Raw genomic sequence first — 17517 nt, forward strand, 5'->3', positions numbered from 1 at the left:
TCTGACAAACACAACTGATAAAAGCATACCTTCCACAGCACAGTGCTTCAAAAAGTCAGGGAGGTCAAATCCAGATTCTTCTAAAAAGAAGTCAGGAGGGATGAATGCACAGTTCACATCTGAAAAAAAAATCAGTGCCCAGTCTCCTACATGTTCATTCAGCAAACTGACTTTTGTTCGTAAGTGGCAAGTAGTAGTAGTAGCTAAAAATAGGCATCGTTTGCTGAGCGTGTTGAAAGTGACTGACACTGAGAATATTTCTTAAGATAATTATTTCATCCTTAATCCCAGAGTTAGGTGTTGTTACTTGCTTTTTGCAGATGATAAAACTAAGGCTTACAGAGGCCGGACTTGGGACTGTACTTTCAGTAGAGAAGACAGTCAGAATTTGAACCCAGGTCTGCCTGACTTTGGAATCTGTTCTCTTAACCAATATCCAAAGTGCATGCTACTGCTCTGAGTATCTAGTATGAACTGGGAAGTAAACACAAATTAAACCATATTGTTGCATATCAATTAAATTATCAAAAATTTCAATAAAAATAATAGGTCTATGATAACCACTTATATGTATAATTTGCTGGAAATAACAACTGGTGATTTATTCTTCCCAGACTTGTTGATTAAAGTTTTTCATCAACTTTAGGGAGTTTTTGGCCATTATTTCTTCATATTTTTTCTGCCCTTTCCCTCTAGCCCATATAGCACATCCATATGCATTTGTTCATACACTTGACATCCTCTGTGTCTCTGAGGCTGTTTCTTTTCATCCAATTCCTCTCCTCTGTTCTTCATTTCAGATAATTTCTACTGATCTAGCTTCAAATTTACTGATTCTAAATTCTTTTCAAATCTTCTGTTGAGCCCAGGTAGTAAAATTTTTCATCTCTGTTATGATATTTTTATTGTTTTCTTTGGGGGAGTTTGTTTATTTGCTTGTTTTAAGATAAGGTCTCACTGTGTAACCCAGCCTGGACTCAAACTTGTGATTCTCCTGCCTCAGCCTCTCAAGTGCTTGGATTATGGGCATGAGCCACCACACCAGGCTTGCTCTGATTTTTAACTGTATAGTTTTCCTGTGGTTCTTTTTTATAGTTCATTATCCTTCCCCTTTGGTTCCTTTTATACTTCGTATTTCCCTGTTTGTATTCTCTGTTTTTCAAGTCCTTTTAAAGTCTCTGTTTTTAAGTCATGTTATTTGCCTTCAGTCCTTGACAATATGTTTCTGTAATTATTTCAGTGTGTTTATAATGGCTAATTTGTCTGCTAAATATACCATTTGGGCATGTCAAAGTTAGTTTCTTTTGGTTAATCTATTTTCTCTGAGCTTGGATCACAGCTTCCTAATTCTTTATATGTCTTATAATTTCAAGTTGAAAACTGGACAATGGAGGTAATATGTTGTAGCAGCTCTTGATTCTGATGTCTACTTCTGAGTTTTTGTATATTGGTTTCATCTGCTTGTTTTAGTGAGTTGCCTGGATTTGAACTGTGCTGTCTCTCTTGTGGTAGGTGACTGTTGCTGTGCGTAGTTGTTTTTTGTAATCTCCATTTTCAGTCTTTTAGCCTGGTTTTTAGCCATGTCCAGGTGCCACTAGAGTCTACGAGGCTTCTCTCTCTGCCGGCTGACTTATATGTGGGCTGGGAAGCATGGTCAAAGCTGCAGCTGATTCTCTGGTCTCGCCTGGCTTTTGCTTGTGCCCAGCTCTCTCAGGCCTCCTCAGGCCTAGGCTTGTTTTCCAGTCCTGGGGGTGGGTGGGGGAGGTACGGGAGGCCATCCAGTCTGTCTTCAGCTCTCTCTGTCTTCAGCTCCCCCATTCCCAGGGGCTCCCTATTACCGCTAACCCTATCTGGGTCTGCACCCTCGAACTGGCAAAGCTGAGAATTTTCTCCATTCATTTTTCTGATAAGAGCTGACACAACACTTCATCTTTGCCAAAAGACCAACAAGCTATGCCCACTCTGCGTTTTTACTGTGTTCACCATATTTGACTCATAGAACCAGCTCTCTGCTCCCACTGCAAGTTGTTTGTCTTCTCTTGGTGGACAGTAGTTGTTTTCTAACTAGTTCTGTGGTCGTAAGAACTGGGGCATGGAAGAGAGAAGCCCAGGCGGAAAGACTACAGACTCTCACCATTTTACCCTGAGCTCCAGCAATTTTTGAAAACTAAATCCTTCTCAATTTGTTATCTTAATTGGATAAATTTCTAGAGCCCTGACATGGCTGAGGGTTTTTTTGTTTTTTTGTTTTTTTTTTTTCTATTTTGTCTAATTTTAGAATTCTTTGAGGAGGAAAAGATTTACTGACCTCTTTACATCACTGTAGCTGGAAGTTTCATTTTTTCAGCCTTTTTTGGAGACTGATCTTCCAAGCCAAACAATAACTATAAAATGATATAATTGCCTCAATTCAGTAAATGTTGGGGGCAGTTGTTACCAAGAAAATAATCCAAAACCAAACAAGCCAAAAACTGTGCACGTGATGGTCATAGTATTGTTTGTGCTAATGACAAGTTAGAAATAGCTTACACCCTCCACATTTGGAAAGTGGTTAAGTAAATTACAGTATCAACATGATAAAATTCCGCATGGGCTTTAAGCATGATTCTCCGTAGACTGTACTATTATATATACATTGTCAGTTTGTTTGTGTTATTTACAGATAGGTGTTTATTTATTCGGAAAAAATATGAAGTGGGAGGTAGAGATATAACTCACTTGCCTACCCTGTACTGGGTTCAATCTTTAGTACCAAAAAATGAAATGAAAAAGCAACTAAAGGGACAACTGAATTTCATTAAGTCTGTGATTCAAAAAGTCAATCATAAATTTAACATTTTAAAATTATACAGTTTAATTAATAATAACAGTCCTCATAACAGTCCTTTTTTATAAATATGTAGTGGAGCCATCATTCAAGTCAATCATGTCTTGGCAGTCTTTATTTTAATCCATAATTAGTAAGGAGACTTTTATTAAGTTCTTATTCACAGACTTCCAAATGCCTAGAGTTGGCATTAAGAAATGTAAAAGTTGGTATTTGCACCTCCAGGTGTGCATAAAAATCTAAATATAATGGTCAGAAGCACATGATGAAGAAGATGACGATTCCTTGAGGATGAAGATTTCTTGGTTTATTCATGCAGCCACATGGATAGAGGCCAAACTGCTATCAAAATAGAAAATAATTTCTCACTTGCATTGAAAAGTTCCAAGTACATGGGAATCTCTTCCATGCATTAGTATCATGCACTTTAGAACATCAGGCCGCTTCACTGTATTTAACTTTGAAATCCCCTAGGACTTGGCTGAGGGCAATGTCAAAGTTAAGTGACCACATTCAGGTTTCAGGAAAGGAGGGGAAACAGCACAGAGAAGAGGCACAAGTCTCTTAAAACTTTGGTCCAGAAGTGACACTCACCATGTCTGTTCATGTTCTTTTGGTGAAAATATCCTGAGGCAGGAATATCATAAATTCAAGACCAGTCTGGGCAACCTTAGTGAGATCTGGCTCAAAAGGATGATAAGAAGAAGAAGAAGAAGGGGGAAAGGGAAGGGCAAGAGGAGGAGGAGCAAGACAAAAGTAGGCTGGGGTAGCTCAGTAGGAGAGCGCCTCCAGATTCAACCTTCAGCTTGACACACAAGCTGACAGCAGACACACAATTACTTTGTCCTTGAAACACTTTCTTCCCCACCATGCCTCTTTTTCTGTTTGGTGATCAAACCATCCACTCATGAGTTTTTGAGGGGTGGTACTTCATATTTAAATCATAACAAGAAGGACAGAAAAATTGATGATGGGAGAGAAAACTCCTTGAATAGACAAAGGGGATGGGATCCAGGCCACACATGGAAGGCTGGGACCTGTGGTAGGAGCAGGGTCGGTTTCATCTGCTGTAAGTGAAGAGGTAGCAGAGTGGAAGGTCCAGATGTAAGTGGACTGGAAGATCTGATGATGAGAGGGTATGAAAGTCCTCTTTGTTATGTGAAAGGAAAAAAAAATGAGCTGACTAACTAGAAGACTGCTGAGGGAAGCCGAAACGTGGAAGCAGATGCATGTGAAAGGGACAACTGGTACATGTACTGCATACTTTGGAACATGTATCTGTCAGTTTCCCACCACTATAACAAATGCCCGACCAACTGATGGAAAGGAAAATTTCATTTTGGCTCCTGGTTTTGGAGGGTCCAGTCCATGGTTAGTTTGCCCTGTTGTTTTGGGGCCCCTGGTCAAGTGGCTCATTGTATCAGGAGTGTACCTTAGAACAGAATCTCCCACCCCATGCTAGGACAAAAAGAGGAAGAACTAGGGTCCCACAGTCCCCTTCAAAGGCATGCTCCTAATGACCAAAAGACCTCCCACTAGGCTTCACCTACTAAACTTTCCAACATATCCCTGGGAACAATGCCTTTGACACATGGGCCTTGGGGACACGTAAGTTCTAAACTATAGCAGGCCTTAAATTTGATAAGAAATTAGTGAAAACGGGAGGTAGATGATAGAAAGCAAGAATATTCTGGAGTTTCTCTGTTGGAGTGAAGGACAGCAAAGCAAAAAAGCTACATCCTTTTTTTTTTTTTTTTTTTAAAAAGGGGGGGTAATGGGCTGAGGGAAGATTGCTCCAAGTCATGACTTAAGAAATATAGGTTGCAATGAGAAACCTCAGGTGACTTGGTAGAGAAGGAATATAGCTCAATGGCACAGCATTTGCCTTGAATGCACAAAGCCTTGGATTTGATCTCCAGCCCCACCCCACCCACCCACCCACACACAGAGTCAAGGGACAGGAGGTGGAGATACTGATGGTTGGAATGAGAATTTTAAGGAACTGAGAGAGAGGAGGGCATTGAGAGGTTCTTATAGAAGTCACCACTTAGCCATCTGGAATGATGGGGTGCAGCTAGAAAGAGAGAAAATAGCAATGTGTAATACTAGGGTCACACCTGGAATGCCTGTCATTCTGGTCTTCTAAAATATGCACTTCTTGTCATGACATACCAATTATTACCATACTGTCTCTCAAGTAAATGTTTTGTTTTGTTTGTTTGTTTGTTTTTAAAAAGGGTAATAAATGAAAAAAAGACACAAGAAAAAGAAAAAAAAGATTTGACGCCTGATAAGGTGTCTAAAGGGGGGATCAAAGTTATGTCTTTCCTTGGAAGAATGGACAAAAGTGCTTCTGTTTTCTTAAATGCAAAAGTTTATTGAGGAAAAAAAAAAAAAAACAGAGAGAGAAGGCGAGTCAGGGGCTGCAAATCTTTAACAAGATGAGGGAGTGGGTTTGACCAGAAAGTTAATAGTGATGAAGGAAGGTTATGAAATTACCCCATGGTGTGTGCTTCAGTGCAGCTAGTCAGACATTCAGTGGCCAAAGAGAACAGAGAAGGAATATAAAATGATTACCAGCAACATGCCAAGCCCCAGGCTCAAGACTGATGTGGACTCTGTGCCCCTAAAGGATGGACATAGATGCATGTAAATAAATATTCAACTACAAATAATAGTTTCTCTGAAGGAAAAGGGATGGGCCATGAAGAAATATTAATGGTATCAAGTAATAAATCTAGAACCTGAGAGGAAATGATAGTGAACTGAGGTATGAATAAGAGTTAGGTAGGCAGAGGGATAGGGGACCCACCAGGAGTGGATCCCGGCTAGACTCTGGGGACCAACCAATCAGAAGCAGCTGAGGTGGAGAAGACTGGTATGTGAGTCAGGATGGGAACGCATAGCAAAAAGGGAAAGGCTGGGCACACTCAAGGCAATTGGCTAAAGCAGGAATTTAGTGTTGGAGAATAGTGAATTAGGAAGCTGTCAAGCTGAGCAAAAACTACAAAGCTGTAGTGTTGACATAAAGTATAAACATGCAGCATAATTAAGCCAATATAGGATTTGTTTGGATCACCATTGTGGTGTTCATGGTGGTTAAACAATGGACCATATCTTTAAACAGTCTATATGCATTTTCAGGGTTAAATTACACATTTCTGCAATTATGGGGTTAAGCTGGGAAGGAAGAGTGAAATAAAACATTACATGGTTTTGAGCTCTGATGTGCCTGAAATCCAGGGAGGATGAGGTGAGACCTCTTTGTATTTATGACCAGGTCCTTTTCCTCTTAGTCCCCTTAACTGCCACAGGAAAGAATCTGAAGAGCAATTCTGCTTCCCTCTGTCTCCTTCACTGGCTTCTGGTCTATACCTGAGACCAGGCTAACACAATCTGACCTTCAGATTCAGATGGTAGCAAAAACTATCCTGCAGTAGACAAAAGTCAGCCTGGCCCATCACCCCTAATACACAGCTATTCAGTGCTCATTTTCCACACCCTTTCATCTTAAAGATGGGAGAACTGAACTCCCAGTTCCCTAGATGACAGATCTGGATGGATGTGTGGTGGGTTTAGGGAAGCTACCATCTCTGCCCTCCCTTCCCTTTCCTTTCAGATCTTTGACTGGTAGGAAGCCATCAAATTTTCTTTCTCCTTTCTCCAATAGTAAGTGCTAGGAGTTGTCCTTAGGCTAATTTACAAAATTAAATAAAAGCAACTCATAGGCATTTGCTTATAAAAATAGAACAGTTTGGTAGAAAATGACTAACCAGGGATTTGGCTAATTTATCTTTTAGATTTCTTCCTCATTCCCAAACTCCAGGAACAAGAGATGCAGAGGAAATCAACTTCTTTCTACACCCACATGTGTAACCCCTGGGTCTCCCTGTTAGGGGTGAGTAACTTCAGCTTGATCTCCATCATTCTTTTCTTTCTTTCTTTTTTTTTCCTCCATCATTCTTGAGAAAGAATTCAGGTGGAGCCATGTGCACCTTGGGGAGGGGGCTTCATTAAGAGCAATGTGATTTGATTGCCTACTGCATCAGAATTTTTTTTGGGGGGGGGGTGAAACTGGGGATTGAACTCAGGTCCTTGCACTTGCCAGGGAAGCACTTATTCCACTGAGCCAGCTCCCTGCCCCCCTGCATCAGAATTTAGATGAGACAACATATGGTGATACTTACATTTAACAAAACACTTATTTTAATCAAATGTTTACTTTTTTTTTTTTTAAGTGTAAACCCAAATAAATCATTTATTCCTCTAAATAGATTTTCTCAAGTGTTTGTTAATAAATGTTTACTTTTTAAATAATCTATTATCTGGTAACCCTTGTACTATGTGAGTTTTATACTGCTTTGTTCTTGTAGAGAGTAATGGGACAAGGAGCTAGGATAGAAGGTCTGATTATTGATAGCTTTGATTCAAGTGTTGTTTTCAAGACGGTCTTCCAAATATCTGGTTAAATGAGGGGTTTTGGACTGTGAGTGAACTTCAGTTTTTTAGACTTTTTCAGAGACCAGAAGCTAATAAGAGAGATTATTGTCTTTGGAGGGCGGGATTTGTGTCTCACTTGCCTTGTGCAAAGCCTTCAGAGCACTTCCTCCTCTGTTCCCACAGGCGGTTGGATCCCTTCTCATCATGTTTGTGACCCAGTGGGTCTACACCCTCATTAACATGAGTGTTGCTGCTGTCCTGTATTTCTACATTGGCCAGGCTAGTCCAGGGCTCTACCTTGGTAAGTGCCTGTGCCCTGTTAGCATTCATAGTGGGGGGGGGGGAAAAGCATGCTTTGTACATCTATTAAATGCCAACATTGACACAGATGTGAATGCAGTTTTCAAGGACCTTGTGGTCTAGGAGGAAAAGTACTGTCTGACAGGTACCTAAATGAAGATAGGTGAAGAATAATAAAAATGTTGAGAGGTTTATAAGAGTTGGCTGTAGAAGCATGAATGGCGACACTGGCACAAACCCCAAAGGATGAAATATAGGGTGGAGTTTACTGATGACGCATACTGCTCTAGGTTTCCTGTGCTAGTGTGCAGAACTTAAACTAGGTGAGAAGTTAGGGATACTAATTATAGTATCACTTGAAAATAGAGTTTAACATATCTACCCTGCAGTAACCACTAAATAACACAATAAAAGAACCAGTATAAGGGATCAGGGAGATAGTTCAATAGCATAAGCGCCAGCCTGGCAAGTGCAAGGTCCTAAGTTTGATCCCTATACCAAAAGAAAGAAAGAAAGAAAGAAAGAAAGAAAGAAAGAAAGAAAGAAAGAAAGAAAGAAAGAAAGAAAGAAAGAAAGAAAGAAAAGCTCAGTGGATTAAGGTGCCTGCTTAGGCAGACACAGGGACCAGGGTTCGATCCCCGGTGTGCCATGCTGACCCCACCCCCAGGGTGCACTGAGACTACAATTGAGACTGGGCATGGTGGCACACAGGCCTGTAATCCCAGTGCTTGGGAGGCTAAAAACAGGAGGATCACTATGAGTCCAATCTGTGTAGTGAGACCCTGTACTAAATACATTAAAAAAGAACTAGGATAATATAAACTCAATATAAAAGCCAAAATGTGATCAAGTTTAATGAATAATTATTCAAATTAAAACAAGACAGAAAAACAATTAAGATAATAAGCACTATTAAACAAAAAAATAAATAACAAGACAGTTTATATCTACCTAACCATATCAGTTGTCATATTGAATATAGATTATCTAAACACCCCTAATGGTAAAAATTGTCAGTGAAAGAAAAAAGCATGAATCAACTGTGTTTTAAAGAAGTATCTTTTTGGGCTGGTGAGATAGGTCAGTGGACTAAGCGCCTGCTTTGGCAAGCACAGGGACCAGGGTTTAATCCCCAGTCCTGCATGCCCCACCAGCCCCACCCCCAAGGCAAGCTAAACTGTCCACAGAGTCTGGGTGTGGTGACGCATGCCTGTAATCCCAGAGCTGGGGAGGCTGAAAATAGGAGGGTCATCATGAGTCTGAGTTGCATAGTGGGACCCTGTACTATATACATAAATGGAAAAAAAAATCTAAGCCTAAAAGACATATGTTTTTGAGAGCCAGGCATGGTGACCACACCTATAATCTCAGCACTTTGGAGGCTGGGAGAGTCATTACAAGGTTGAGACCAGCCTAGGCTACAAAGTGAGCTCAAGGCCATTCTAAACTACATAGTAAGACCCTGTCTCAAAAAAGAAGAATTAAAAAAAAAAGAGGTATCTTTTAAATATAAAAAACATACATAGATTAAAAGTAAAAACATTTACTTCTTCTTTTTCCTTTTTGGGGGGTAAAATTGCCTAAGAGTTTGTCAATTTTATTTACTCTTTTAAAGAATCAGCTCTTTAATAGGATGTTGGGAGAAATTCAAATAACTCCCCAAATTTCTATTCTGTTGTTTCAAATCTATTTTAAGATAAATGCTAATTTGTTTCATTTATACTACTAATTTATTTTACTCATGGAAAATAAAGTTTCGGGCTGGCCAAATAGCTCAGCAGATTAAAGCTCCTACTTGAGCAGATGCAGCAGCCCAGGTTTGATTCCCGGTGTGCTGTGCTGGCCCCGAGAGCCCGGGGCATGCTGAAACAGTGACTGAGACTGGGCGTGGGGGCGTGTGCCTGTAATCCCAGCGCTTGGGAGGCTGAACACAAGCAGATCACTACGAGTCCGATCTGTGTAGTGAGACCCTGGAGACCCTGGAGACCCTGGAGAGCCTTACTAAAAAATAAAAATAAAGAAAGAAAAAGAAAAAAGAAAAAAGAAAAGAAAGTTCTATCCTTTTGCTTGTTTCTTCTTTATAAGAGAGAATCTTTTTTGACTTGTACTCTGAGCAATGTTTTGGCCATTCTCTTTAAGATCATGATATACAATATTAACCATTGTTATGCTTCAATTATTTTGTTATAAAATTTTGTTTATTTTTTACAAAAGATTATTTTATATTTTCTTTATTAGTATTACTTACATTGCATTAAAATAAATTATTTTAAAAAGTAAAATGATATAAAAAGCCATAACAGTGATATGGGAAAGAAAACTAAACCAATGCCATTTTGTGTTCTGGTGTTATTTTAGAGCTTAAGTTTCTGTTTCCCTAGTTTGCTTCTTGTAGATGTTGTCATAGCTACCTAACCCATTACCAGCCCAAGGTTTGCCATAAGACTGCTTGTTCCCTATGTAAAATGTCAAACACTTTTGCTCTTCTGTCACAAGCTAAGTCCATGCTTTTGTACTGTTTCTATAGCTGCACTAAACCATATCAGCACCACCCCCTAGACCTGGAACCTGACCTTGACCTATAACTGTATAACTGTTCTCTTCTGCTTTTCAGAGTCAGTACCTGATCTTGCACTGTGTGCCCACCACTGGTCTCTAATATGCTTGTTTGTCTCCATACCCAGACTCCCTGGGTGACTCAAATACATGCATTTGCTGTAACACCAGGACAACACTAATCAAAAGAAAGCTAGAGTAGCTGTATCAACATGAAACAAAGATTTCAGAGATAAGGATATTAAGAGTTTTGGGCTGGTGAAATAGCTCAGGGGACTAGAGCACCTGCTTAGGCAAGCACAGGGACTGTAGTTCTATTCCTGGCACCACATACCATGTCAGCCTTGCCCCCCGGGCAGGCTGAGCCGCCCAGAGTCCTGGGGTAGTGGTGCATGCCTGTAATCCCAGTGCTGAGGAGGCTGAATGCAGAAGGATCACCACAAGTCCCAGCTGTGTAGTGAGACCCTATAACAACCAAATACATTTTTTTTAAAAAGCAAAACACAGAATTTTAAAATATGTGAAACAAAATCTGGATGAAAGTAAAGAAGAAATAGAAAAATTCACAATCACAGAGATTTCAGTCTCTCTCTCTTTCTTTTGTCTCTCTAACACATAAAACAATAGCCATAAAATCAGCAAAGCTGTGAAAGACTGAATAACACAAACAAATTCGACCTGACATTTAGCAAAACCACTAAAGGCCTGGGAAGGTAGCTCAGAATTGTCCCCATCCCACCCCTAAAAAAGAGAGAAAAAATATAGAACACTGTCCAACAACATCAGAATCGTGTGTGTGTGTGTGTGTGTGTGTGTGTGTGTGTGTGTCGTACAGGGTCTACAAGGTCTCACTACACAGATCAGACTCATAGTGATCTCCTGTTTTCAGTCTCTCAAGCTCTGGGATTACAGGTGTATGTGCCACCATGCCCAGTCTCAATCGCTGTCTCAGAGCACCCCAGGGTTGGGACTGGCATGGCACAGCACGCTGGGGATTGAACCCCAGTCCCCTGCTCTGCCTAAGCAGGTGCTTTAATCTGCTGAGCTATCTGGCTGGCCTTTCACAATATCCTTTTTACATTACATATACAGCATTTACCACAATAGACCATATTCTAGGAAATAAATAATGTTCTAATAAATTTACCACTATCCAAGTCATTCCAAAAATAAAATATTTTTCTGACCAAAGGAGGAAATAATTGGAAATCAATTTCAGAAAGATATAGCAAAGTTCCTAAATGTTTAGAAAATAACACTAAATAACCAATACTAAAGAACACTGCCTATGTTATAGGGTAATAATATCATTAAGCTTCTCTTCTGGAGGGTTAACGACTTAAGTTTGCAGACCAAAAATTAGAGAAAAAGAAGAGCTCCAAGGACAGCCAACATTTTGGCCCTAGCCTTCTCAAGGTCAGTGAGGACTCAGGACATAGGAGAACCTATACTGTAACATCCTGTAACTCTTGCTATTTGTTTCTCTTTTTTAAATTAATTTTATTGAGAAAAAAACTGCAATGTGGCAGCTTCAAAACAGGTTGGTAGGAGAGTTACAACAATTAATACACTGCATATTGTTGTCTTTGTAGTAGTCATTCATAGCACAAGATGCACACGTAATATCCTGTGCAAACACTGTTAGTACAGGTATTTCTTCTTACTGAATTAAGAGAAAGTAGCTATATATCTATCCTATTTTGTATATACAGATACAAAATTGTCCTTCATTTATATCACCTTTTTTTGTTCAGTTTTGTCAGAGATGAGTATTCCATTGCCATCCAAATATTGTAGGTGCATGAATTCAACAAAATATTCCAATATAGTCCAGAACTCCTCAATAGTAGTGGATTATCCATATTTGTTTCTCAAGAAAATTAGTTTAAAAAAAGAAAAAGAAAAAGCTAAAGCAAAAAATAAAGAAAGAAAGAACACTAAGCTACAGAAACTGACCCATGGTTCAAAGAAGAAAGCAGAAGTAAAATTACAGTGTTTTGAATGGAAAGAGGTTACAAATACAACATATTAAAATTGTGCGTGTAGCTAATTATGTAATGGAAATTCATATATTAGGAAATGTCTATGTTAGGAAAAAAGAAAGTTGCCAAACCAGTTACTACAACTTCCAATTTAAGAAACTAGGAAAAGAAGGTCATCTGGCTATTGAAAATATAAAGAAGCCTGCAGTGACATCAGAGAAGTGCTTTTGGAAATGGTAGTTAGGAAATGTGTGGGAGGAAGTCCTTTGGAAAAGGTGTGAAGAGACTTTTGGAGGCAAAGTCTCCAAAGGTATCCTAGTTCCACAGCGTGTGTATGGTATGTGTGCATGCATGTGTTGACGCAGAATACTGTATGTTTTAAGTATATCCAGCTTGTTCAAAGATCATATCTGAGATTTGATTTAATTAAGTATGGAGAAGCACACAGACCTGGACAGGACGGTCATATAGGGAGCTTATACCCACATATCTTTGAACACAGTTGGCATGGCCTGCCAGCCTGGGCCATATAGGAAGGACCAGGTTCAGTCCAGGGCAGAGAAAGAAAAGGAGAGAACATGGCTCAAGCTCTTCACTGGGATTTTTACAAAAAGGAACTGGAAAGTCAGTGTAGGTTGATTAAGGTCATGAGAGATATTTGCATAGTTGTGACAGATTCTAAGCCCCCACTGTCTAGTCCTCATGTGACTTAAGCCAGGGAGAACAGTACCTTGGTGTGTGAGGGTTTGATGAAGGATAAAGCTGTGGGTATCGGTTGGTTTATTTGTTTACCAAAGGCATTAGACATTGAGTGTACTATATCTAGCAATTAGCTGGACTTTCTAGGCCCAAACTGCCAGGGCAGCATGAATACAGAAAAAAGGAAGAAGAGACAATATGTAGTATTCTGCTGCTGTAACAGAATCCTAAAGACTGGGCAATTCGTAAACAACATAAGTTTATTTGACTAACAATTCTGGAAGCTGAGAAGTCCAGATTGGGGGTTCATGTCTTGTGAGGCCTCTTTGCTACATAAAATGGCAGAAGATGTCACATGGGATGAGGAGGGGGTGAGGAAGGTGAAGCAGAAGGAGGAAGAGGTGGAGAAGGGGGAGGATAGGGGGTGCAGGAAGCTGAACTCATTCCTTTACCAGGAGCCCACTCTGGAGATAGGAGGGCATTAATCTTAGGGTCCCTGCCTCTCAACACTGCTGCACTGGGCTAAAGTTCCAAGCTAATGAACTTTGGGTGACACATACAAGCCCAAGCACATAGTTTATTGTGTAACTTCCCTCAATAATAAAGCTATTTAAAAATATATTAGAGGGCCCTCTTCAGAAAATTCTATGTTGCTCCAATTTAAAATAAAGCAATTAGTTTCAAGCCCTGACTAAATCAGGTAGAACAGAATAATCCAGGCAAATAGAATTTTAGAATTCTTAGGGATGTCACATCTGGTGGAGGTTTCTGGGTGGCCTTCCACCTCTGTTCCTGTCCTTGCCCTCATTGCATCTAAGAATGGAGAAGTGGGGCTCTTAGTAAGAAATGGGGAGTCAAGGCTGAGATAGTGCAAAGCCAGAGTTTATTTAGGGTTTGGAAAATACAGACAAAGCAGAAGAGAAACTATTTTAACATCAGGGAGATGCTACAAGTCAGGGGTATCTGCTCACGATGCCCGTGAGTATGAGGTGTGCTTCATTATGAATGCTTCTGAAATTAAAAAAATATATATTTTTATGTTCAGAAATATAAGTGTTTCCCAGAAATCAAATCACAGAAAAGTACAAAATCAAAGTTCAGGCCAAAATCCATCTAAAATTCAGATGAGTTGGAGTTTAAATGATCGTTCGTAAGTAGGATCTTCTAATAAAATGTTTGTCTTGCTTTCCGACTTCTAACAGACTATATACTGATTCTCTAATTGTATTAAGAATCTCTTCTTTGCAATTTGCAGATACTAGTGTAAATCTAAAGTTTATTCTCTCTTTAACCCTAAGAACCCTAAAGGTTATGGGGTAAACATGACATCACTGCATAATCCTGACATTGGCCATTGGGAAATGCATGGGAGGAAGTCCTTTGGGAGTGGGTGGAGGAGACCTTTGGAAGTGATGAATGTGTGGGTTATCTTGTTGCTATGATAGTTCCACAGTGTGTGTATGGTATGTGACATCGGCCAAATCCTAGACTGAGGTTTTTTTTTTTTTTTTTTTTTTGGGGGGGGGGGGTTGGTGGACAGGCCCTTGTGCTTGCCAGGCAAGCGCTTATTCTACTGAGCCATCTCCCTGGGCCTGTAAGTTCTTAAAGTAATGCTAACTTCCTGTTCATACACTGAACATAGTCCAACCAATATCCCCTGTATATTTGCATATCTATAGCTAATCTTTGAAAAGGATTTTCTAGCCAGGTATGGTGGCTTAGTCCTATAATCCCAGCACTGAGGTAGCTGAGGCAGGATTGCCATGAGTTCAAGGCCAGCTTGGGCTACATAGTGAGACCCTGCTGAAAAAAAGAAAAAAAAAAGTATTTTCTAAAACTGCACTTGATTTTTTTTCAAATTGCATATCATTTGTTTCCTGAGGTGTTTTACTTGTTTGTTTGTTTTTGCCTTTTTTTTAAACCTACACTGAGGGGAGACTGGCTTTTTTTTTTTTTTTCAAGGTTTTATTGATTAACAGATAGCAATGAGACAGTTTCAAATCAAATCGGAAGTACAGTTTCAACAAATAATACACTACATATATATTCTTCTTAGTGGTTAATTGCTGTACAAGAGAGACTGGCTTTTTAAAAGAAAGATTATACCAGAATTGTTTGCTCAACGTCAACAACTATTTCACTTCAGGCTTTAACACTAAGATTCTATGTGTTGAACTATTAGATCCACTTAACACCTGTCAAAAACTTAAGTGTCAGATCCTGTGAGGGTTACAAGGATGAAAATGACATGTTCCCTATTCTTTAAAAGTATTGGCCCAGTGGGGTAGCATGTATTTAACATATATTAGCATGAATCTAAGAATAAATATTACCTTTTTTTTTAATTTCTTAAGATGGAAGTTATCAAGTTGCCTACATTTTTCTCTATAGCATTTGATTCAATTGCTTTCTTGGGATTTTGTGTGTTTAGAAATAAATATTTGGCAACTACACATGGACAAAATCTTTAATAGGTTGTTGTCAGCGCATATCCAAGGAATGTTGTTCAGTTAGTATGAAAAAGGGAAAATACTTGTGCTCATTCATGCGCACATGTGCTGAAGGTATACATTCACTCCACGAAGCTGTGATTCTGGGTTCCTATGTACAGCCTCCATAAATACTTACCTTGGGCCGGCCAGATAGCTCAGCAGACTAAAGCACCCTCTTAGGCAAAGTACAGGAACCGGGGTTGGATCATAGGTGTGTCATGCCAGCCACACCCTTGAGTCACTCTGAGACAGTGATTGAGACCTGGTATGGTGGCATGCGCCTGTAATCTCAGTGCTTGGGATGCTGAAAACAGGAGGATCACTATGAGTCCAATCTGTAGTGAGACCTTGTACTAAATACATAATAAATAAATATTTATCTCTCCTTCATGCAGGATCAGCCTCCAACTTCAGCTTTTTCCGATGGATGAAGTCCCATCTGATCCCCTCCTGCAGGTCTGTGCAAGTTTGGGTCAGTTTGAGTGGATGGTTGTCCTAGATCCTGGATGATGAGGGGGCCCCATTCTCAGCCAAGCTTTGGCCTGGACTGTGGTGTGGAAGCTGACCACTGAGAAACAGAGGAGGCTCCCATTCTGCCCCTCACTGCCCACCCCCGCTCTGCTCTGGCTCCTGCTTTCTGCCATCTTACCCTCAGTCACGTGTTCTCTGAGGTGTTTTACTTGTTTGTTTGTCTGTCCTGGAGGACTGCAATGGACCTGCAGGGTAGGACACATGGGAAAGGGGAGGCCTCATAGAGGAGGTCATGTTTCATGAAGAACTCATCTTTCCCCTTCTCCACTCTCAGAGCACCAACGCTTCCTTACCTTTTAAGGCCTTGAGATTCTGGTGAATGCCTTCCTTCATTCTGTCACCTTTTAATGTCAGTGAGGAGCAAGAACTGCAGGCTGGGCAAATCCAGGCAGAACCCAGCCAAGTGTTTATGCAGTTTCATTTTGTTAGTTTGCTCTTGAAACTGCAGATGTCTCGTTTGCACTTGCCAGTGTTTCTACCTTCCTTGCCCAGACATTGCTAATGAGTTATGGGGCCTTCTCCATTGAGCCAAGATGCAAGTTTTTATTGCGGTAAAATATACATATATTTCATCGCCTTCACTATTCTTAAGTGTACCTTTCAGTGGTATTAAACACAACCACACTGTCATACAATCATCGTCCCCACCCATCTCCAGATCATTTCATCTTCCTGAGCTGGAACTCCACACCATGAAACAATACCTCGTTGTCTCGCAGAATCCTTTTTAGGACAGTGCTTCATGATTACTGCCAGTATGTTCGAGTTGACACAAGAAATGCAGCCTTGGTGCTAGAGCCTGGGATGATGAAGAAAAGGGAGCAGGCTTCTAGAAAAGAACTGGCAGAGCCAGAGATCCGAGGGCGCAGGGATGAGACATGGAGTATGAGAGAACGTTCTGCCATCTGCTTCTGCTGGCTGGACTAGATGTCTCCTGTGGAGCTGCAGGAAGGGTGTGGGGCCTCCTCTCCTCTCAGCCAGTCTTGGGTGACTCGGATCACAACATATCCACACTGATCTCTTTTCCCCAACAACATAGTCCCTGGGAAAAGCAGAGCTTAAGTGGAAACAGTTCTATGTAGAAGATACTTACAGATTCTTGAGCTCCGGAGGATGTGTGGGTGATCACAGGTGGTGTGGCCTGACTAAGAATAATTGAGTCATTTCCAGTTTTTAAACTTAACGATGCCTTTGGGAGGTCACTGCTTCTTAGGTTGCATTCTGGATTCCTGAGACTTTACCATGAGGTCCCTGCAGTACTATGTAGAAGGCAGAATGCATCAGGAGGTGCTTATACAGGACAGTCTTTGGGTGGGAACAGACCTCGAGCCCACCCCTGAAAGTCCTGTGTCAGGCTCCCAGTTGATGAAGTGGGTAGAAGGGGCTAAGTCAACAGCACACTTACTTGATCTCACCAGGCAGTATTCTATGATGATTACAAAGAGGGGGATAGGACCAAAAAATGGCTAATCATTTAAAAATAGAAATTGGTAGCTGTGTTTTCTGCTTTGTAGTTTTGCGGGTTTTTTCTCAACTAAAACCCAAATTTCCTTCAAAACTGGAAAGGAATAATAAACTAGTAAAATGTGTATGAGCAGGCCATGGCTATGTTGTGCCCTGTCACAAGTGACATGAAATTAACCCTCACCGTGAGAAGACTTTCTTTTCCGAAGCTCTAGCAACACTCCAC

The 17517-nt window shown here is 40.4% G+C and overlaps 1 protein-coding gene across 2 annotated transcripts in view; it reads left to right on the forward strand.

The window, feature by feature from the left end:
• Positions 1 to 17517, forward strand: part of Slc12a8 (solute carrier family 12 member 8) — a 179347-nt gene that overhangs the window by 159346 nt on the left and 2484 nt on the right. For both annotated transcript variants that reach the window (XM_004642168.2, XM_004642167.2), the window contains 3 exons: positions 6628 to 6725; positions 7451 to 7568; positions 15692 to 15752. In XM_004642168.2, coding sequence (XP_004642225.2) covers positions 6628 to 6725; positions 7451 to 7568; positions 15692 to 15752 — 277 coding nt within the window. The remainder of the gene's footprint in view (positions 1 to 6627; positions 6726 to 7450; positions 7569 to 15691; positions 15753 to 17517) is intronic.

The sequence above is a fragment of the Octodon degus genome, unplaced genomic scaffold (genome assembly GCF_000260255.1).
Source record: "Octodon degus isolate 3935 unplaced genomic scaffold, OctDeg1.0 scaffold00147, whole genome shotgun sequence".
Taxonomy (NCBI): domain Eukaryota; kingdom Metazoa; phylum Chordata; class Mammalia; order Rodentia; family Octodontidae; genus Octodon; species Octodon degus.